This window comes from Vanacampus margaritifer, chromosome 18, assembly GCF_051991255.1.
Source record: "Vanacampus margaritifer isolate UIUO_Vmar chromosome 18, RoL_Vmar_1.0, whole genome shotgun sequence".
NCBI classification, from domain to species: domain Eukaryota; kingdom Metazoa; phylum Chordata; class Actinopteri; order Syngnathiformes; family Syngnathidae; genus Vanacampus; species Vanacampus margaritifer.
In genome coordinates this window covers 6,002,006-6,025,577 of record NC_135449.1, presented here as the reverse complement: position 1 = coordinate 6,025,577, position 23,572 = coordinate 6,002,006, and the positions used below count along the sequence as shown (strand labels likewise).

The window sequence follows — 23,572 nt, the reverse complement described above, 5'->3', positions numbered from 1 at the left end:
TTGTGACTAAGCTCATCTTTGATTGAACTCGACTTATCTGACTAATCGTTCCCTCGACATAAATAAGCAGCATGTTCGTCATGTGAGCTCTACGAAAAATGGATCATTTTCCTGTTTGACAGATTCCAAATTGAGAATTAAAAAGCTACTTTGAGCAGCTGAGCGGACAGGCAGGAGCAAAACGTGCGCGCTCGGCCCTTTTGATTAAACATCGCTTATGATTCGTTATGCGCCGAACAACTTGTCCCCATTTATTATGGCTGTGTTCCAGACGGGGCGCACTTAGCGCTTTTATTCTGCTAGAGGCCACACGTAATGAGATAGTCCACCTCTTTTGTTTGTTCATAAAACCATGTTGATAAGATGCAACAGATACAAACCCTGATGGTGTTCTAATAAAAGACACCCCACTTCTCATAAACAACAGAACGCCACTTCAAACGGAATTAACAAGGAGGCCGGTACCCTCCATTCCTAATGGCTGCTCAGCGACGCCTGTCAAAGGAACCCTGAACCGGAGACGTGGCGACAGAAAGAGAATAATAAAAGTTCAAGTAAGAGGAGGGAATGTCGGAGGGATGTGTGGGAGCGAGACAGTGAGTGGGAGAGACGTCCGCCCATGTTAAAACTTGTGAGTGAACGATCGGAGAATTCGATATTTGGCAAATCGGCATCTGGTCGGTATCTGTTCATAGCAGGCTCTTATGTTTCTCATAAGCTTTGCTATAACTTTAGGAGCAAAGAAAATAAGAAATTGAAAAAGCACCCGAGTGTATGTATGTAGCCCAGGTGTGTTAAACCTACGGCTCGTGGGCTAAAACCGGCCTATAAGGGGTCCAATGTGGCCCGTGAGGACAGAACACAAACTGCAGTTTTTCACAAAAATTAAATGTCAATTTTGTCCACTGGACTGACCACTGACAACCACTTAAATGACATTCTGAAATGTGGCTGCTACTCAGTTAGGGGTGTGCCCCCCCCCCCCAAAAAAAAAATCACACATTAAATCTCTACCGCTCCCTCTCACTCTTTGACTGCCAAAAACGTTATATAACGTTTAGTAAAATCATATGGAGGAGTGCCAAAGACGTTAAAAGACGTTTTTTCTCAAAACAGAGGTGAAACTAACCATTTTCTATTGTTGATTACTGAAAAACGGAATAAGGTAGAAACAAACTTTTTTTTCTGATGAAAGATGAGAGTCCAATCTTTCATTTGGTAGTATGTGTGTTTCCATAGTCCAAACACATAATTTTCTGTGGACCTTGAAAGATCAGTCAAAAATGCTTAAATCGGCTGGCACCCACGGCATCCCTTTTCTGAAAACGTCTGGCAGTCAAAGAGTTAAAAAATCTCTCACTCTCCCGTTAAGACTATCACTAATAGAGGTGTGCCTAAAAAATTTATTCTCATAAGAATCGCGATTCTTATTTAGTACGATTCAGAATCGATTTGAAATGTCCCAAAATCGATTTTATTGAAATTATTTTATATTGTCTTCCCTTTGTCTGTGTGTGCCTTTATTTGAAGCGCTGTTCATGTTGTACCCGGTTTGGCCACTGAGGGGCAGTGTGGTTCCGCGCGGTCTAATACACTGTTAAGTTGTAGCCACATTAGAGAGTAGCAGGAAAAAAGTCACGATCAAAGTTATTCCAATAAAAGTTGTTGTTTTTGCAGCGTGGAGACGTTCTTTTGAGTGATAAAAGTCCCGGAGTAGATCATTACAATTCCTTGCACATCTATAGCCCACAATAAAAGGCCACTCTGAAAGGTGCATCTGGAGACTCAGAAAACCAAATACTTGACATAACACACTTGTGAGGTGGGATGGATTATCACGGCAAAGGAGAAGTGCTCACTATCATAGAAATTGTGATTTTGCGTATGTGGAAGAAGTTTTAGATCTTTGAGTTCTCATAAAAATTGGGAGCAAAAACAAAAGTGTTGCATTTATATTTTTGTTGAATATAGATTATTAGGCCACTGACCTACTGGTCCGGCCCACTTGAGATCAAATTTGGGTTAAAGTGGGCCCTGATTTAAAATAAGTTTGACACACCTGGTGTAGACAAAGGAATCCAAAGTTGAGTTGTTAGGAAGTAACATAACAACGCTATTTGAGACGAAATCTCATCCCAAATGTGAGCTATGGATGATCGGGCATCATGGGACCGCTTTGCTTCTACAGAGCCTGGACGAAATAAAATATCAGGTCTGATCTGCAAAATGATTGATTGAGGTTGAGGAAAGAGAAAATTGTATGTTTTCTTGAAAGTACTGTATCGTCCGTGCAATATCCTGTTGCCGCTAATTTCCCCGGAAGCTACAAGAAGTCGTGACGACATTCCAAAGTTAAGGAGAATTCCAATGCTGAACCCGAGAGGGTGATGAGAAGATACAGTCAGCGCGTGGGACCACAAGATGTGTGACAGCATGTCTTGGAGCGAATGTTCTCCAAAAGGCTACTCTATTTTTATCGAAATATAGAGAGGGAAAAAAAACAAAAAAAAAAAAAAACATCCATCCTTCCACTGAGCATCAGTGGGAAGAATCCATAGTAGCCGGCAGCAGCGCAGCATGGATGACAGCACGCATCCATCGCACCTCCACACTTACGTAACACTATAAGCTTGATCTCACGCGTGAACACACATGTGTACAAACAGCTGTACACCTGCCAAACCCACTGCTGGTCATGGAATGAGTGACTTGTTGTTCTGCTGTATCTTGCCACCTAATAGCATAATAGCAAAAATAGCATGACGCGGCAATTATGCAATAACTAATGCAAAGTGCCCCCAAAATAATTACTCATCTTTCGTTTTTTGATTTACTGTATGTTTTTTTTATCCGCATATATATATACATGATTTAAATGATAGAAAATAACATTTATGGTAATCGTAGGGCATGAATAATTTATTGGCACAAAAGAAAACTGTCTTGGGCGCATTTTATGACTAAGTCGATTTTTTTTTGTGTGTGTGTGTGTGTTGGGGGGGGTACACCCTGTGAATTGAGGAAGAAAACAATACATCAAAAACAACTGAGGAAATGAATAATAAAACAGGGTTCGAGCATCGTTAAAAAAATAATTTACCATTTTCTTCAAAATATGATTGTAAAATGAAGTTCTTATGTGTTTCTTTTTTTCCCAGGATAAAACACATAAAGCAAAAGAAATCCACCTCATGTTGATAAGAAAGGATCACAATATGATACAAAGCAACAGTCATTTTTTGTATTACTACGACATATCAATAATGAACTATGAACGATATATATGATCAACCCAAAAATCGATAATTCATTCTGTACTGTAAAAGATACTGTAACGGTACAATAATGCCTCTCAATACCAGTATTTGATGGTGGTGTTGCAATTGTGTAAAAAAAAAATGTTTTTTTTTTATACAATTCAATGTCTTAACAAGAAATGTGCAATCTCGATTCGAGACGGTTCGATACGTTTTTTTGATATATCGGGTCCAAAACGAATCAATGGCATTTTTGTTGTTTACATTTTACATACATTTTGAATGATCATATGTTTATATAAAAAAATATATATATATTTCCGGTTCAAACCAGTTTTTGTTACAGCCCTATTCTTAACCCTAATAAAACAACAATTATATATATATATATATATATATATATATATATATATATATATATATATATATATATATATATATATATATATATATATGTACTGTTTATATTTTTTCCCTTCAATATTTCAATAGAGGCTGAAGTAAATAAAAATCATGAGACAGCAAAGTAGGACTAGCAGCTAGCGCGTCTGCTTCACAGTACTGAGGTTCAGGGTTCGAGTCACATTCATAAAACATGCACGTTAGGTTCTCCGAAGACTAGATTATCCGTGCGTGTGAATGGTCGTAAATGTATGCGTGCCCTGTGATTGACTGGCGACCAATCCAAGGTTGGCCCCACCTCTTTCCCCAAAACAGCTTGGCACAAACTCACCGTTATGATGACTACCAAAAAAATGGATGGATGGATGGATGGAGTACTAAATGCATGCAGGTTAACATTTGACAGGTTACCTGGCCTCTGCCACCGTACAGCAGTAGCTTCCACTGCGCCGCGAGCTCCTGCCGACCCGCAGCTCCTCTCGAGACTTACGCCGATTAAAGTATTCTGTGAGTTTCCCGAAAGTGGCCATGGTTCCTTTCCGCGGATTGCTTTCGCCCAACGCTTTTTTTTTTTTTTTTGGGGGGGGGGGGGTGGGTGTAGCTTTCTGGTCCCGTTCCGCAAAGCTTGCTTCACCAACCTGTGGACTCGGCTGTCTGGACTCACTCGGACCCGGATGCTGTGGCACGGCTCGGCGAGTTTGATTCTCCCTCTTGCGCCATCAGCCTCTTATGCAAAACACTCAATGTACAGAAACATGGAGAAAAAAAAAAAAAAAAGAGCAAACCTCCGCTTTGCCTCCCTCTCTCATTTGCTACTGCGCACACAGCCAGTCTCTCAAAATAGTAACGTTTGTAAGTGTCTACCAATCGACATGCCAGGAGCAGTGCCCCCCTGAGGAGGAGACGATTCCAGACAGAGAAAGACAGGAGGGAGGTGATGGATCAGCGATGGTCCTCCTGTGTGGCGGAATAAAGCAGAGCTGCTATGATGCTTGTACGCAAGCCCCATCGAACCCTCCCCACCTTCTTCTCCCCAGTCTCTCTCCCTCTCTTGTTTTTCTTGCCTCTCATGCCCAGATTCTTTCACACCGCACTCTTGATGAGCACACGCGCAGCCTCAACCAATCGGCGGCGTCTTAGCGCCGTCTCGCGCGGTGCTCCGTGCGCAGAGATTTTGCACAATGCCTGAGGTGAACCTGCTCCTCTAACACTTCCCCCGGCCCCCCCACCCCACCACGACCTCTACCCAGTTGTGCAGTCTTGAATTGTTCTCTTCATGAGCAACAAATCCACGACCGCAGTGCGTACCAACAAACACGTCAGTTAAAGAAGTGGTCGTTCGCAACTGTGATCACAGGATTTTAGCGAGGTTAATGGGAAAAAAAAAACATTTTTCTGTGTTTAAAAATAGCCACAGTCACAGTGCCCTCCAAAAGTATTGGAACAGCAAAGTCGATTCCTTCATTTTTGTTGTATACGGAAGACAAACCTTCTAAAACAAACAAGAACTGAAAGAGGCTGCAGTAAAGGCCTGGAAACCGTTTCAAATAAAGAACGCAAAAGTCTGGTTAAGTCAATGAGTCGCAGACAACAGAAGCGAATAAGCAGTAATCAAATAGCATGTCAGGTTGAAACCTCATATGTCCAAATATGGTCAATTTCATATTTTTTCACTAATGGATACTATTGGTCTGCCTCCATATCAAGTTTTTTTTTTTTTCACATTAACCAATTTAAAGTGTTCAAAATAGCTTAAGAACAAAGCTATTAACTCCTGCCTCTTTCCTCACTCTGCGGGCACAGTGCAGCATTATGTGGCCTCAAGATTAGAGATGTAACGATAACAATATTGCGATATCGCGATAATAAAACTGCCACAATATATTGTCGTCATGTCACAATAATAAAAGCAGCACGTTCAAAAAAAAAAGTTGGGTTGATTTCCATTTGCGCAGTTCTAGCACCCTCTGGTGGCTAGATTTTTAGTGCCGTTTAATTTTCACAAGGCATGTTTTGGCCCGTTTATGTTTAAAATCCACGCTAATGGTCATATGAAGGGGAACGTAATATGCTTGTGAACACTGAACAATATGAATAGGAACTCAAAGTGCCACAATATATATATTATATTGAAATATTTTTTATGTATAATATTTGTAATATTTTTCATTGATGTAATGTACAAAAGCACAATATTGTGTGTTTTTTTAGAATCAGCTCTTCTTTTCTTTTTTTTTTTTTTTTTACAATATTGTAACCTTTTTTTTGTCAACCTCCCCACACTATCGTAATAATATCGTATCAAGATGTCTGGATAAGATTGAACATCTGAAAGTTTTTTTTTTTTAAGACAATAACGAGTGAAAATAAGCTACATACATTTGAGTGAGCCTGTTTTGTTCAAATTAGACGACTGTAATGCATTTCAGTGCAAAAGGAAGCTGTCAGCCTTGAATGTATTTTGTTTTACATTGTTTATTAGATCATTCGTGGCTATAAGACCATTGGAAAAGCATCTGGAAAGATGTAAATGTGGTATGTCTAGATGAGTGTCTACTTCAACAGGTATGTAAAGTCTATGACTACAATCATATGTCATTATGATAGTGAAGGGAGCAGTGGTGAGGTACGGGGGGGGGCTCCTAATGAACAGCTAATTGGTGTCCCTGCGTCACTTTCAGTCAAGTCTCATTGTTGTCCTTCACAATGTTATTATATCATCCCTGCTCCTCTTGTGCCTCATTTTTTTCCCCCACCTCTACTCACCTTGTCGCGCTCCCTCTCCAATTTTCTTCCAACAGCAGCAGGGAAGCTTTGAGATTATCTAATCTACACCCTTCAATCAAGGAAAGTGTCAAATGTAAGCATAGCACATCTTTCTTAAAAAAAAAGCAATTAGCTTCGCGTCATCATTCTTTTTTTGGGGTGATCATTTAACGTCAACAATGAACGACCTGGTCCGTCTGTTCGTTTTAAAAATGCCCTTGAGCAAAAACATTTGCCCACCCGTGATCCAGATGCTTACGTTTTTCTTTACAAATCCACGTTAGTAGACGGAGGTGTCGTCCCAGAGGGGGGGGGGGGAGCAACAAGCCCTATTGAAGGTTTCTGCAGGAGTTCATCTTATCGATTATCTTCTCCCTCTGCAGATTCATTACCAGCTTCTCTTGACATGATTTGCTCCAGCCCACCCCCAGCTGGCCATCCATCTCGGAGGTAATGCGGCCTTGATTATAGCCATATTCCGAGTGCATCGCCATGGCGGAAGGGGGGCGTGAAGGAAGACTGACGGGGGACTTTAAAACGAGATTAAAAGGGAGATTGAGTCCGATTATTGTGCGGGAGTGATTCGAAAGTAATCACCGAATGTCATGTTTCAACTGGGCATAATGTTACAGTGCTGAATAAAAATACAAAATCAAAAAGAAAAGAAAGGGTCAACTGCTCCAAAAGTCAATTGCAGAAGAGGCCTTTATTTGTTTTGGGGAGAGGCATTTAAGTGGATACCACCGCTGATTATTTGAGGAAGGGCATCTATTATTGCTAGCTAGCTAGCTAGCTATTTTTAATAAATGAGATTGCTGCTCTGTAATGGCTTGAGAAACGGAGATATTTATCACCGTTAGGAAAAAGCATGAAGGACAGACAGAATAATATAGTAGCAACGTCCTCTGAGCCATTGCAACCATTCACAATTGTTCCTTTTTTTATTTTTTGTCTAGACTGCATTTGGCTCTAAAATGGTTTGGGCTGATGAATTAATCATGCGCTGCGATATTTCTAGTGCTATTTTCATGCAGAATGAAAAGACAAATGCACTTTGGGCATCGTCTGCATCATGCTGGAAAGCTCAATACTTGGCTGGAGAAGACATTATGAAAACAAATAAAAACATGAAATAAGAGATTGACAGTACGAGTGATTTGACTTGATTCATGTCGGCAGAGCTCACCCACATTTAGAACGCAATTTGGGTGCAACTTCTAATGTGTGGCAGCATTTAGATAAATATGGGGAACGCACACACAAAAAAAATGTGACGGCAATATCAATTTGGGCGAATACAAATAATGACCAGCGCTTATTTACTGCACAACAATACAACTGCACAAACGGTACAATAAGTCCTGCCAATCAGTCTCCCGACACCATTCCACTAAACGCCTTATTTCGGAGACAAACAAGGCCACCCGAGGAGAAAGTCAGTTAAAAAAAAAAAAAAAGAAGAAGAAGAAGCTTCCTCCTGTAATTACTTGCGACAATGTGCACCAGATTTCCCTGATGGGACTCCTTCGACAGGACCATTTACATTATAAAATGCACTTACAATGTCATTCTTAGCAAATGGACCCCCCCCCCCCCCAAAAAAAAAAATGCTGGAAAGAATGTTTAAGTCAAAACCCTCATAGATTGCTGAAGGACCTCAATGCAGACACATACACTGACTATATAGCTACAGTATATGTACCTGTATATGAATCACCAGAAAAGACGAAGGGAAGTCTGGTTTAGCTATAGCGAGAGAAACACTATAGGTTCGGTAAAAAAATTATTATTATTATTATTATTATTTTTAAACCAGTAAACTAGATGAGATATGAGATAGATGAGAAATGAGATATGAGGTAGATAAGATGAAAGATAGATAATATATGAAATACACAAGATGAAAAATAGATAAGATATGAGATAGATAAAATGAGAGATAAATGAGATACGAGATAGATAAGATGAGAGCTGCAATAGCTAAGAGAGCTAAATGAGATGCGGGATGTATAAGATGGAAAAATAGATGACTAATGAGGTAGATGAGATGAAAGATAGATGAGATGTGGGCGAGATATGAGATAGATAAGATGAAAGATAGATAAAATATGAGATAAATGAAATGAAAAAAGAAGAAATATCAATGAAATATGAGATCGATAAGATGAGAGATAGATAAGATATGAGATAGATAAAATGAGAGATAAATGAGATACGAGATAGATAAGATGAGCGATGCAATAGCTAAGAGAGCTAAATGAGATACGGGATCGATAAGATGGGAAAATAAATGACTAATGAGGTAGATAAAATGAAAGATAGATGAGATGTGAGATAGATAATATGAGAGATGGGTGAGATATGAGATAGATAAGATGAAAGATAGATAAAATATGAGATAAATGAAATGAAAAAAGAAGAGATATCAATGAAATATGAGATAGATAAGATGAGAGATAGATGAGAAATGAGATATGAGGTAGATAAGATGAAAGATAGATAATATATGAAATACACAAGATGAAAAATAGATAAGATATGGGATCGATAAGATGAGAGATAGATAAGATATGAGATAGATAAAATGAGAGATAAATGAGATACGAGATAGATAAGATGAGAGATGCAATAGCTAAGAGAGCTAAATGAGATACGGGATGATAAGATGGAAAAATAGATGACTAATGAGGTAGATGAGATGAAAGATAGATGAGATGTGAGATAGATAATATGAGAGATGGGTGAGATATGAGATGGATAAGATGAAAGATAGATAAAATATGAGATAAATGAAATGAAAAAGAAGAAATATCAATGAAATCTGAGATAGATAAGATGAGAGATATGAGGTAGATAAGATGAAAGATAGATAATATATGAAATACACAAAATGGAAAAATAGATAAGATATCGGGTAGATAAGATGAGAGATAGACAAGATATGAGATAGATAATGAGAGATAAATGAGATACGAGATAGATAAGATGAGAGATGCAATAGCTAAGAGAGATAAATGAGATACGGGATGGATAAGATGGAAAAATAGATGACTAATGAGGTAGATGAGATGAAAGATAGATGAGATGTGAGATAGATAATATGAGAGATGGGTGAGATATGAGATAGATAAGATGAAAGATAGATAAAATATGAGATAAATGAAATGAAAAAAGAAGAAATATCAATGAAATATGAGATAGATAAGATGAGAGATATGAGGTAGATAAGATGAAAGATAGATAATATATGAAATACACAAGATGGAAAAATAGATAAGATATGGGGTAGATAAAATGAGAGATAGACAAGATATGAGGTAGATAATGAGAGATAAATGAGATACGAGATAGATAAGATGAGAGATGCAATAGCTAAGAGAGCTAAATGAGATACGGGATCGATAAGATGGAAAAATAGATGACTAATGAGGTAGATGAGATGAAAGGTAGATGAGATGTGAGATAGATAATATGAGAGATGGGTGAGATATATAAGATGAAAGATAGATAAAATATGAGATAAATGAAATGAAAAAAGAAGAAATATCAATGAAATATGAGATAGATAAGATGAGAGATAGATGAGAAATGAGGTAGATAAGATGAAAGATAGATAATATATGAAATACACAAGGTGAAAAATAGATAAGTCAGAGGATAGATGAGATGAGAGATAGATAAGATATGAGATAGATAATATGAGAGATGCAATAGCTAAGAGAGCTAAATGAGATACGGGATCGATGAGATGGAAAAATAGATGACAAATGAGGTAGATAAAATGAAACCTAGATGAAATGTGAGATAGATAATATGAGAGATGGGTGAGATATGAGATAGATAAGAGATACAAATGAGATACGAGATAGATAATATGAGAGATGCATTAGATAAGAGAGATAAAAAAAATTGATGACTAATGAGATGGATAAGATGAAAGATAGATGAGATATGAGATAGATAAGAGAAGTTAAGGGAGATAGATGAGACACAGTATGAGATAGATGAGACATGAGATAGATAATATGATAGAAAGATGAGACAGATGGATAATATAAGAGGGATAGATGAGACATGAGAGAAATAATCTGAGTTAGATGAGATATGAGCGAGAGATGAGAAATGAGAGAGAGAGATAATGAGATAATTAAGATATGAGCGTGAGATGAGAAATGAGAGAGAGAGATGATCATTTAGACAGATGTTATGTTCATATTTGAAAGAAAGAGGCATTTTTATATACATAAAACAAGTAGAAAGGAAAGGTTTGAACACAAAATAAAAAAAAATAAAAACTATTTTGTTGCAATCTTGTTTGTCCAAAAAGTACTTTATAGTCACTAGCGAGGCTTCCGAACTCGGCGGCGCTTGCTGACGCCGCAGAACGCTCGGGCCGCTCCCTCCACGTGACGCATTGGAGAGAAAACCATGATGGACGTCAATACCGAGCCATTTGGGAAATCTAGGCATGCTGAGCAGCAGTAATGTCACATTGACAGATTTTGTTGTTGTCGCCGCTTATGGGAGGTAATAACAACATGCCGGCTGCATTTAGCCAACGGCTGTTCCTTCCATTCCGCCCCGGGCAGATTGTGATCAAACCGCAAACACAAGCTCATTCATAATGTAGCAGCAGTCTGGGGGTGAAGCGCACTTGTCGGGATGCGGGTTCGGTATTTGTTTGCTTTATTGCCGCTGACGGCAGACAAGCGGGTTTCCTCTTCCTCCTCCGCATTTGTTTGATTTGCATCGCGGCTCGGCCCTTGAGACGACGCATGTTTATGTTGTGCGAATCGCAATTCATTCTTGCTGAGTGCCAGGTTGCTGCATGCGATTTTAGTGGGAGGGGTCGGGCGAGTGCTAGCAAACCGACGAATGGTTAGGGGCGATTCTCCTCTCTGCGTGTGGATGGATACTAATCGTAGGAGAACATTTTTGTACAATATGTGAAAATATTTATATCATGATAGTATTTCCACTGTTACCTTGAAAAAGTAATCTAGTTACAGTCATCTCTGGATTATAAGGCGCACCAGACTATAAGCCGTGCTTGCTAAATTTGGGGAAAAACTCGAGTTTGTTACACATATAAGCCGCGCCCGACTGTAAGCCGCAGGTGTTTTAATGTTACCGCACCAGGTTCCCGCTACTTTCTTTTCCATAATGAGGGCGTAAATTGTCTCGCTCTCCTTCTGTATTTGGGCTCACTTTGATTTGATAGATAAGCCGCACCTTTGTATTAGCCGCAGGGTCGAATGCAAGTGGAAAAAAGTAGCAGCTTATAGAGTCCAGAAATTACTTTACTTATCTGATTACTTGATTTTTAAAAGTAACTAAGATTACAAGTTACTTTAATAGTTATATTCAGACACCACGGTTTTGCCACTTAATTGAAAGTGCATTTTTAACAGTTTTTTAGAAGAATAAAGTTTGTTTATATCTTTTTTATCATGCCTAGTTGACTTAATTAAAAAACAGTATTTTCTGTATTTCTCTTAACATAAATGAGCTACTTTTTTATTAAAAGAACATTTAAAATGAGTCTTGATTTCACTTAATATTAGCATTGTCACTATTGAGTATTTTTAGAATCAATTATTCTATTCATGATTCAATTGAATCGAATAATGGATTACAAAAGCATTTTCCCTTTTTTTTAGTGATAAAAAAAAAAAAGCAATATTACACAAGAGAGCTTGACGTTGTACTCACCAACCTTTTTGAAACGGATTCAGTTACCGGTTCGGTCATTGTTTTCCAAAATAAAAGCAGACGTTTGCAAATGTCTTCTTTATAGATAATCTGTCTGCTTTCATGAAGGGTAAATCAGAGAATAATTATTATTGAGAGGCTGAAATGAGAGATTTTGGACAATTTTAAATTGAAAAATGGCTGTAAATGATTACTCGATTATAAAAATAGTTTTCAATTAATTTGATAATTGTCCATTAATAGCTTTATTTTGATACCTCTACTTGACAAAAATGCTTCTTTTTTTTTCTTTTTTTTAATAAAAGTTTACTAAAAGCAGTGTTTTTAACCTGCCATATTAAACCATTAATGCTGTAATGGCTAAACTCAACATTTATATTGTAACTAAAATTGTCACAGTAGCATATGTGAGAGGGGGACAAAATCAGTAGCATGTGTTAGAGTTTCAATTATATAACAAAAACAAAAATATCATACATAAGAGAGCATTTTAAGTGACCATTTGGGGACACAAATTAAAATTTTGCATGCATGATGCCACATCTGGGGCCCCATACTGCCCAAAAGTAATCTGCCCCGGCAACGAGGCCTAATTGGGAAGGAACAAAACGTCAACGTTGTCATTGAAGCAATCAAGCACATAATGAGCAATAGACGGCGGTCAGCTGGACGTTGGGACTTTTGCAAAAACAGAACCAGTGGTGGGCTTCCATCAAATGAGCGCGTGGGCGGGAGAGGACGTCAGTGGAGCGAGGGAGGGGCAATTAGCGTCTTATGGTTTTGTGAGGAAAACACAGACAACAGCGAGTAATAGGATGCAAGTCTACAATCTGATATGAATATTTAAGCTATTGTGGGACACAAATAGAACATGAGGCCTTCACGTATGGAGCTACTTGTTATTGTGAGGACAACCTTGGACAATAAATATAATGTTTTCAGCTGATGATGAACACAAAAGTGTCATTTGACAACGCAGTGGTCTGACTGATGCTAAATTTGATCATTTGCAAAACTCCTTCTCCTCCACAACAGCTTTTACCAAAGATTTGACATGAATGGCTGTGTCTCCCTCTAGTGGTCTTTTGCTGCCAATTTAGCTCCAACTCCACACAGCAACCTTCATTATGTGAAGCCCTCTTACCTCATCCAATTAACAGAACAGCTCATTTGAATGGTCGGATAATCATTAGCATTGGAAACATCGCTATTAACTCATTCACTGCCATTGACGACTATAGACGTCAAAAATTCATGTGAACTATTTCTATTAGTTTAACTGTTTTTTTCTTTTCTTTTTTTGAAAACCTAGATTTTTTATTGTACATTTATAACAGATATAAAATTATCATGGGATTAATTATGATTAAACAGCCCCTTATTTTTATTTATTTATTTATTTTTATTTTATTTTTTTAATTGTAATTAAACACAACTTCACTGGTTAACTAACGATTAATCACAAATTTTATATCTGTTCTAAATTTACAAAAAATAAAAATATTCTAGGTTTTAAAACTCTTGTTAGCAAAAGTGGAGAAAAAAAATGTTAAACTAATAGAAATTGTTCAAATGAATTTTTGACGTCTACAGCCGTCAATGGCAGTGAATGAGTTATTTATTATTCAAATTGCGTTTCCTCATTAAAACTATCTAGACAAAGTGAGAGTTCAGCACACACAGTGACTCATATCTCAAAATAAAAAAATCGCTCAATACAGGGGAAGGTAAGTGCGCACCTGCCATGCGTGTATAAGCCTGCGTGTATGTGAACGCACACACACACACACACACACACACACACACAAGGGGGGCATTTAAAGCCCCCACTTCTTTTCTCCTATTGTGATGACTCACCGATGAATCACAGATTGCGCAAGTCAAGAACCTCGCTGTCACTTGATTGTTTGGCCCAAACGCGGCCACGGGTTGGAGGCGTGACGTCACCGTTGAGGGAAAGCGAGTCTTGGGGACCATAATGAGACCCTGCGTCACAGTCAGTATAAGACATAATAAAGGGGGGGGGGGGGGGGCGCTGGATCCCAAATACATTAAATGAATAGGTTGAACTAAGTGTAGTAAGTGGATGAGGACGGAGACGTCATTCACAGTTTGGAATTCTACACCAGGTCTAGTAAGGAGCATTTTTTTTCTTCCTTGAGCAATACCGAACGAGAGTGAGTAATATTGTCCTAAATAGAACATGGCAAAGGGCATGCGGGTCTCGTCAGACAGTTTGGCATTCTTCAACGTGAAGTGGACGAAGAGTGCCGTTCCCAGCGACGCACTTGACTGCACGCGGAGAAATCCAGCACTTACGGAGGATGTAAAGACACGCCGCAATCTAACAATGGCGGTGGCTGTTTCTTGCGCAGATGTGTTAAGGACGGTACCAGGACTAGACTGGACTCGTATAAAGAAGAAGAGGATGCAGGACATCTCATGTGCACGGGAAGCCGAGTACCCAAAGTGGTACATTGATTAAATTATGTATTTACCGTTATTTATCAAGAATCTAATTTTTTATTTATTTTTTTGCTCCCCCTTAAAGAAACTAAAGATTGATTTGTTCCACGTGTGTTTTTGGCGTCCTGGACTTACTTCCTTGTTTATAAGTAGGGGTGTGAATTGCCTAGTACCTTGTGTATCACGATTCATAGGTTACGAATCGATACCGATTAATCCCGATACGAATCTATAAGTCAATTATTACAACAAAAAAAAAATTCATTCCAACTTAGAAAATACTCATCGGTAAACACGTACATGAATATTTCCATCAAAAAATTGAAGTTTAAAAATCGATTTGGCTGCATGTTGAATCGATACGAGAATTGCGCGCTTTAATATCGCGATATATTGCCGAATCGATTATTTTTTTTTTTAACACCTCTACCTTGGAGCTTTGTATCATTTCGAAAATTGCCGGAAAAAAAACAATGTTCCATCACAAGCAGAGCCATTTGATAGCCGTTATCATATCATATCTGTTTTGCCTCCACGTACATTTGACGTAACTTAGCCTCAGATTTAGTGACTGTTATCCGGGAATTTTTTATATAATTTGCACATGAATCTAATTAGGATGATTATAATTACGCACACTATAATATAATTCCTTCGACAATCCCATATCGCACTAAGGGGCGAACATTTACAATGCTAACGAATGTTAATTTCATGTCAGGGTTCATTCAAGGTCGCGTCGTTTCCTAAATGTTCTCTAAACAGTTTTAATGGTTCTTTAAACAGCCTTAATGCCTTCAAGCAAGCTTAATGTTTTTTCTAAACAGACTTAATGGTCGTCATTGTCAGAAAGAAATTTCGAAACATGTTCAAACCATGCGCTGCAGAACAAGGTAGGCATTTCCCGTTTCCTGTACTTAACTCATTCACTCCCAGCCATTTTCACTGAAGCAACCCCCTTCGCTCCCGGCTGTTTTACTTGATTTTGACGGATTTTGCGAGGCCCGCAGAATATTGCGTTCTATTGCTCTAAAAACATGGAACATACCAAAAGAAAGATTAGAGTCTCTTCTTGCATCAGGAAAAAAAGTATGTGTGTACGAATTGCAACAATTAGCATTAGAATATAGTTAAGTTTCATCATTATTCACAAACCTTTTGAAAACATTGGGGGGAAAGAGCTTACCTCTTTGACTGCCAAAAACGTTAAATAACGTTTAGTAAAATCCTATGGAGGAGTGCCAAAGACGTTAAAAGACGTTTTTTTCAAAACAGAGGTGAAACTAACCATTTTCTATTGTTGATTACTGAAAAACGGAATAAGGTAGAAACAAACTTTTTTTTCTGATGAAAGATGAGAGTCCAATCTTTCATTTGGTGTTTCCATAGTCCAAACACATAATTTTCTGTGGACCTTGAAAGATCAGTCAAAAATGCTTAAATCGGCTGGCACCCACACGGCATCCCTTTTCTGAAAATGTCTGGCAGTCAAAGAGTTAATGCAACATGGCCCTGGCTGATCTCTTATACTCTGCTGCCACCTGCTGGCCGTTTTTGTAATAACTACCATTGCTTTAAGCGACCTCTTCGTGTCAGAAGCTGCATTAAAGCTTTCTGTGTGCTCTAAGATTTTAAAAAAATTATAAAAATAAAACGTATAAATATGTTTTTGGGGCCATGGCAATATTTAAAATAGAACATGTTTATACGTCTTTGGAGCAAATTAGTTCATTTAAAATTTCTTTCAAAAAAAAACTAAAGCAATTTTTGGGCATGGAAACCCCATTTTAACTTTATGTTGGATAAAAAAAATCTGGAGCTCACAAAAGTTGATTCACTGTGCTCGATGCTTGACCGCGGTATTAGCTTTACAACAGTGGAGTGCGCTAATAGACTGTGAATTTGACTGCAGTACAAGGTTGGATACAGACATTGGCTATGTCCAAATTCACAAGGCCGGGTCCTCCGAAGGCCGAATTTGTCGTCGGAGGACCCGCACTTGTGAATTTGGACACAGGAAATGACTGTGTGGAAGGTGACCTGCGTATCAAAGAAGATTTTTTTAAGCTAACATATTTTTCCAGCCCTATGGAGTAGATACCGACCAGAAAATCGGGGTAGTGTAGAAGTTGATAACAACATTGTGTTATCCTCAAGAAATCATTATTATTTATTGAACGCATGCAACAGTGGACTTACACAACGGTGGCTCTCAAGGCGCCGCTATGCTTTTATTTACAGTACAGGTCTAGTTTATATTCCAGACTTGAGTCTCAGTGCCCTCACCCTTGCAACACTGCAACAAAACCACTGAGCCAACACTATTAAATCCAAGTCCATTCATCCCGATGGCATCGCCTCGATGATATACCCCCACACTTGAATACACCTGCTGCTCCTCAAAAGCCATAACTCACCGTAGCCGTGAGACAAAGTGAACAGGCTCGGGCGGGCAATGCAGCCTGCCACTGAAGCACTCTATTTCAATAAAATGATCCGCCTGTCCCCGGTGCCATGTCGGAGTTAAAGAATGGGCAACAACAGTTCCAGGAAACCCCAAAATAGAGTCAGGAAGTGCATTTAGTAAAAGCGATATGAAGACTTGGTCACTGTAGAGAAATAACTTGTGAGCAAATAAAGACGTATGATGTCACTTACTCGATGAGTTGCTCCATTCCAGCAACTCGGGGCTGAAGTGGCTCCCCAGGTTTGGGATGGTAGTTGCTCACTTTCTCCTGAGAATTTGGGACCGTCACCTAAGTAAAGTACAGAGGAGAAATTTAACATTTTGAAAGAACTTCTATCACCAACAACTGTCTCAATAAGAATCTTCCTGTTCTATTTTGCTTAAATTAACTCATTCACTGCCATTGACGGCTATAGACGTCATAAATTAATTTTAACTTTCTATTAGTTTAACATTTGTTTCCACTTTGGTTAACAAGAGTATGAAAACTTAGAAAAAAAATGTTTTGTACATTTAAAACATATATAAAATTTGTCATTAATCGTGAGTTAACTAGTGAAGTAATGCGATTAATTACGATTAAAAAATTTTAATCACCTGACACCCCTAATTTTTAATTATCTTTTACTTTTTAAATAAATAAAACAATTGTAATTACTTGTTTCCATTTTTTTAATAATGTTTTATTATTTTTTTTAAAGAAAAGACTATTAAAAAAATTAGGGGTGTCAGGCGATTACCATTTTTAATCGTAATTAATCGCATGACGTCACCAATTAACTCACGATTAATCTCAAATTTTATATCTGTTCTAATACAATAAAAAAATATATAGGTTTTCATACTCTTGTTAACAAAAGTGGGGAAAATGTTAAACTAATAGAAATAGTTCAACTGAATTTTTGACGTCTATAGCCGTCAATGGCAGTGAATGAGTTAAGTAATATATTCCTCATTCCGTCAATTTGTTCTAATCCCATTTTTTGCCGTGTAGAATTTCTCCCAGGCAAAAAACCATGCAGAACACCCATCAAGCTGACCTCTTTCACCCCGGAGGGATGCTTTACCGTGAACCAAATTAACATTATTCATTACAACGCGGGCTAATTATGCAGCAGTGCGGCACTTGAACACACCGCGTACGGGTGGCGGCACCTCTCTCGCTCGGAACCCCGCATGTTAATTAGGCAGAACATCTGGTGGTAGAGGAAACGCCATGTCAGGTTGCAGGATGTTCCCTTCATCCAGAAGTGTAGAATGATTTTCGGAAGGTGAACTTTAGTTCATTTTGGGACGCGTTCGTCACCCTTCTTGTATGTGACAAGGGTGGGAGTAAGTCGCATATGTGCAAGTCATAATGAAGTGTCAAGTCTTAACCTTTTAAGTTTCAAGTAAGTCTCAAGATACTGTGGCAAAAATCCAGCAAATCTTTGAATGGTCCTAAACCAGCCTCTGTGACGTCTATAACTTTATTATCTCCTCAATTAAAGGCATAAAGGACAAAGCTTAGTTAATGTGTGACCAACTATCGTTGAGAAGGTCCCAAGTCCTAAAAGTGGCGACTTAAGTTTAACTCGAGTCAAGTCATGTGACTCAAGTTTCCCACCTCTGGTATCTAATGTACAATAAAAAAAAGTGTTGAGGCTTTAAAGGGGAGGGAAAAAACGACAATTTTACAAGCCAGTGGCTCAGGCACGAGAAATTACCATTTTTAATCTGAAACATTGACAGATTTGTTGTTGTGGGTTTTTTTTTTGTCCACAGAACCCCAAAATCACTACAAATGTCTAATAGTACATCAGCGAACAAAAAATGTAACAAAAACTATATACCGTATCATGAAACAATAATGACCTATTCAGAATCTATTTTAAATGTCCCAAAATCGATTTGATTTAAATTATTTTATACGGTCCTCCCTTTGTTGTGTTATGTGTGTTTCTTTATTGGGAGCGCTGTTCATGTTGTACCCGATTTGGCCACCTAGGGGCAGTGTGGTTCCACGCAGTCTGATACACTGTTAGAGGGTAGAAGGAAAAAGTCGCGAAGTTGTTGTTTTTTTGCAGCGTGGAGCCGTTTTTAATTAGCATTAGCAAGTCAGACTGGAGTAGATCATTACGATTGCTTGAACATCTATAAATTGAAACAAAAATCAGTCAATCAAATCATTTTGAATCAAAAATCGCTCTTAATGGAAAATTGATTCCGAATCAAATCGCACACTCAAAAATCGGAATCAAATCAAAACATTTAAAGATTCCCACCCCTAGTAACTAAATATATTATCATTGCGTTTGTGGCAGGTGCAGAGCAACAAAATTCACTCAACCGCCCAAAAGACATAAAAAAAAAACAATGACCAACAGAGGTCGCCGAAAGCAGCACATCCATTTCCGAGAGGAAAAAGAAAAACAGAAGGTCAAATCTCTGCCTATTTCGTTAGCTGCAAATTCCGAAATCTAATGGAAGGCCATGTAATGGTTCTGCTTTCACTACATGTTTCTAGCAGATGAAAATACATCATCTGCGATAAACATACCATTTTCTGACCAATTAAGTGAAACTGGATCATTGTAACGCCTCCCACCAGGCTCCTTTCTTGTCTCAAAAAAATAACAAAGTCAATAAAACGGTCAGACAAGTCGCTAAATAGCGACCAAATTGCTACGTTAGCAACACTAACACAAACTAGCTCCCCGTTGTAGCTAACTAGCACTCAATCCGTGTACTGTAACATGTCGCCGTGGGAAGCCGCCGCCTGCCTGTGCCATCAAACATGCATAAGAAACAGATGTAACTTTGATGTAGGCCTGTTGCTGTATGTAGCCTCTCGGGTTCGAGCGGGCGTGTGTATATATGTGTGTGTGTGTGAGCGCATTTCTATCAATGGGCTCCAAAGGCCCTACGGCAACAAACCAGGCTGCTGCATGCCCCGACATACGATGCGACACAAATAATCAATGTAAAACCAAATGATGGAATGCGTGACGCATAAATGTACACACGGTCGGTCACAATATTAGGTACACCTAATGGGATTCAAACCAGCATGATATCTTGATGTGTGTGAAATTAAGAACGCAAACGGAAATGTTAGTTAAAACTAACAAGGGATGAGCGAACACATTGTTCAACATGTTTTTTTTTTGGGGGGGGGGGGCAACAAGAGAGGGCGCTGATGATGTGATTGGACTGAAAAGCGTGGCAGCGCTCCACGAAGCTGTCATCTTCAAGCGTGCGTACTTGTGAAAACTTCCCTTGCACAAGAGTGCAAAGCAGTGTAAATAACAATGAGTCATCCCACTTTGGATGAATCACATGCATGTCAGCGGCGGATTGGTATGCTTTGTGCGCGATTTTGTCCGGCAACATTGGTAGTCGTGACATAAACAAAGTCCTGTAATATGTCAATTGGCTCCGACCCCAAATTCCCGACATACAAAAGGCTGAAATGCACTTCAAGGGGACGGTGTTCTATTCACGTGGTATTCTGATTAATATTATGTTTGTGGAATTTTATGAGTTAAGTAGCAAAATCCAAATGTTTTGATACCCGTCTCAGGGGGCGGCCATTTTGCCACCTTCTGTCGAGTGAAAATGACATCACACAAATGAACTTTTTGAAAAACAGGTGAACGGTCATTTTGGTCATTACCCGAACCCTGAGCAACTGTGATGTTGACAAAAACAGTGAAAAAAATCTGTGATTGTGTTAACTGCGCATGAAGTCGTTCTCTCGAATAAAAACGAAAAGCCTATTAGTTATCTTAGCAGGAGAGAAAAGTGGCTGACTTATTTATTTTTAAGGCATCGGCCGATCGCCGATCCATTAAAATTAATTTAATTAGGGCCGATCGATCGGTGCACCCCTAAATTAACTGATATTATTTTTGCTAAAATTGTCCGAAACTTTAGAATCAACATCTCAACAGTAAATATTGTCTGATTTCTTTGGTGATCATAGTGTTGATTCAAAATAAGACTTTCACAAACATTAACAGAAAACAATGATTAAATATTTTCTGACATGTTACAGACCAAACCAGTAACTGAATCGTAAAAAAAAAATAAATAAATAAAAAAATCACGCATTTTCTGAACTGTCAATTGAAAAAAAAAAAGTCCTGTTTTTGGATAAAGAGATGGGAATTAAATCTTATTTTTTTAATTCATTGAGTATTTGATGAAATAACCGACGGTCTAATCTACTATGAAAACAATCAGTTGCAGGCTTGCAGCCCTAATCAGGGCTGGGCTGTCACCAAAACAAAAATTGGCCCCGGCATTTTGACATTGGCCTGTTGGGCCGGCCGGACTCCTGACCAACACTGGCAACCACATAGCTCAGTTTGTTGTCTGTATTCTAAATGGATTAATTGGGCCGGTCTCTTGGAGTAAAATAGAGAAAAATATCAATTAAACATCACCACATCTGCCCACCGGGCATCTGCCCTGTACGTCAGATGGCCAGTCCAGCCCCTAATCTCAAAATTGGTCGACTTTGTTTGTCTGTTTATGCCTTTAAAAATAACAAAACAAAAACATTGATCGCATCATCGTTCAAGGAGGTTGAAAAAAAAAGTAAGGATAATCAAGTGTTTCCAAACATAAACAGATAAAAGTACAGACATCGACTTTAATTTAGTAACTAAGTACTCTGTTACTTCCCATAACTGGACAATCTCCATTGTGGAAGCCATGTCATTTCCACATGTGTGCCTGCTATAATAAAGCAAAGCATCCCTTTCCTGGCGTTTGCTGGGTCACAAAGTGTCTCATATAAACACAGGACACACCTTAGGCCAACACATTGCACATATCCCTCACACTGACCCCTCTTCCCCCCTTTTGGACTGCAATCCCTCCCTGTACTCCTCTTTCCGTTTTGCCAGGAAAAAAAAAAGGTGACCGAATCCGAGTGTCGCTGCATCCATAACATCAAGCCAAGCAAAATGACTTTTTGTGCAACTTCGGGAATTTCTATGCCCATTGTTGGGGGTTGAAAGAGTGATGTTTAAACACTCAAGTTGGCGTCTTTTGTGTACCCCAACGTGCCGTGCGTTCGGTTTCCCTTAGCATTGTCATGACAACAGTGTGTACGCAACCACATAAAAGTTAACAAAATTGAGATTAGTTGGTTACTTTTAACGTCACTCCGGAGTTGTTGATGTCAAAAGTATCGACGGAATGTTTTGGACAAACCAACAAGTGCCGTAACAAGTGTTAACCCAAAAAAAAGGTGCATTCACTTTCGTACCTTTTCAACGGGGGAGGTTTTCACTTTCCATTCACTCCTGACGCGGCGTGAAAATAATATTCCGTTCAGCTTTCACGAGTTGTACACTTCTACAAAGATTTAAGGGAGATTTCTCCCCCCGGCCCGGATAGACGCCGAGAGCCGTAAACCTGCGCGACATGTGGGGTCGTCCAGGGAAGTTTCCCCGCCCAGATTTGTGTTGGTTTCTAAAGGGAGGATGCTTTGCCCCGCCCGCCTCACTAGCACCTAGAAGTAAATCACGCCAACCCCAGCGTTGCATGGTTTGTGTCTGGTTAATGATGGCCACTCTATTCTACCAGGCTTTTTATTTTATTTTATTTTTTTAAAATATATCTCAAAATCCTCCTTAACCAGAGACGTTTCTTGTTTTCTACCAAAAAGGATAAAAAACAAAACTCCGAGTCAATTATGATGAGTGATCGCGCAATGGACAATTATCCTAATGAGACGTTTAAGGTCCTCCAAGGGATCATTAGGGAATTTACTGGCTCGGCCTAATCCTTTGAACTCGCCTGGTTCAAACAACACGGGTAACACCAGTATTAAGAGATAATCCACATTTACAGAATGTTTCACATGCTAAATTACTCTTTATCCTAATTACATCTAAATTTCACCTAGGGGGGTTAAGAAAGGGGTTTACAGTACAGTACTCTGAACAATTAAGTTGCTTTGTTGCATATCATAATAACAAATAAAAATGTGTTTTATACACTTTGCTCTTGTGTTAGATTAAATCAGACATCCCGAGTCAATTAAATATCTACAGTAGTACTCTAGTATACAGTACATAAGTGATTCTCAAAGTGGGGTGTGTGTACCACTAGTGGCACAAGGGCACCCTCCAGTGATACATGAAAGAATTGCTCATCGTATTTTCATTTGAAGTTCAATTTATATTTAATCATTGAGATGTTGTTTTCAAACATTTAAATGGATGTTTGTTGTTGTGTATTCCAAAAACTAAATGTAATGTTAGATAAAAGCCCTAAATAATAACCCTAAATCAAATTTTTAACATATTTACATTCAAGATAAAAGTGTTGTGTGTGTGTTTTTTATTGGCTTACATTGATGCTGTTTTACCAATCAAATTGCATTTTTTTTTAACTTAATGTCGAATTCAATTGACGCGTTACTCAGGTACATTTCCCCCATATTCAAGCACAGGGGGCTTGCTGTTCAAACTGGCTTTCAAGTATAATAAATATAATTTGTGTCTTC

The 23,572-nt window shown here is 38.5% G+C and overlaps 1 protein-coding gene across 2 annotated transcripts in view; it reads right to left on the bottom strand.

Annotated features, from left to right (window-relative positions):
* Nucleotides 1-22,485, bottom strand: part of ankfn1b (ankyrin repeat and fibronectin type III domain containing 1b) — a 148,324-nt gene extending 125,839 nt beyond the window's left edge. Inside the window, exons 1-2 of one of the 2 annotated variants that reach the window (XM_077551760.1) lie at nt 22,328-22,485; nt 17,262-17,359 (exon numbers count right to left, since the gene is read on the bottom strand). In XM_077551760.1, the coding sequence (XP_077407886.1) occupies nt 17,262-17,278 (17 nt within the window). In that variant the 5' untranslated portion in view covers nt 17,279-17,359; nt 22,328-22,485. Of the gene's footprint in view, nt 1-4,070; nt 4,623-17,261; nt 17,360-22,327 lie in introns of those variants that run through there. The other variant, XM_077551759.1, reaches the window with a different exon arrangement.
* Between the last annotated feature and the right edge of the window lie 1,087 nt (nt 22,486-23,572).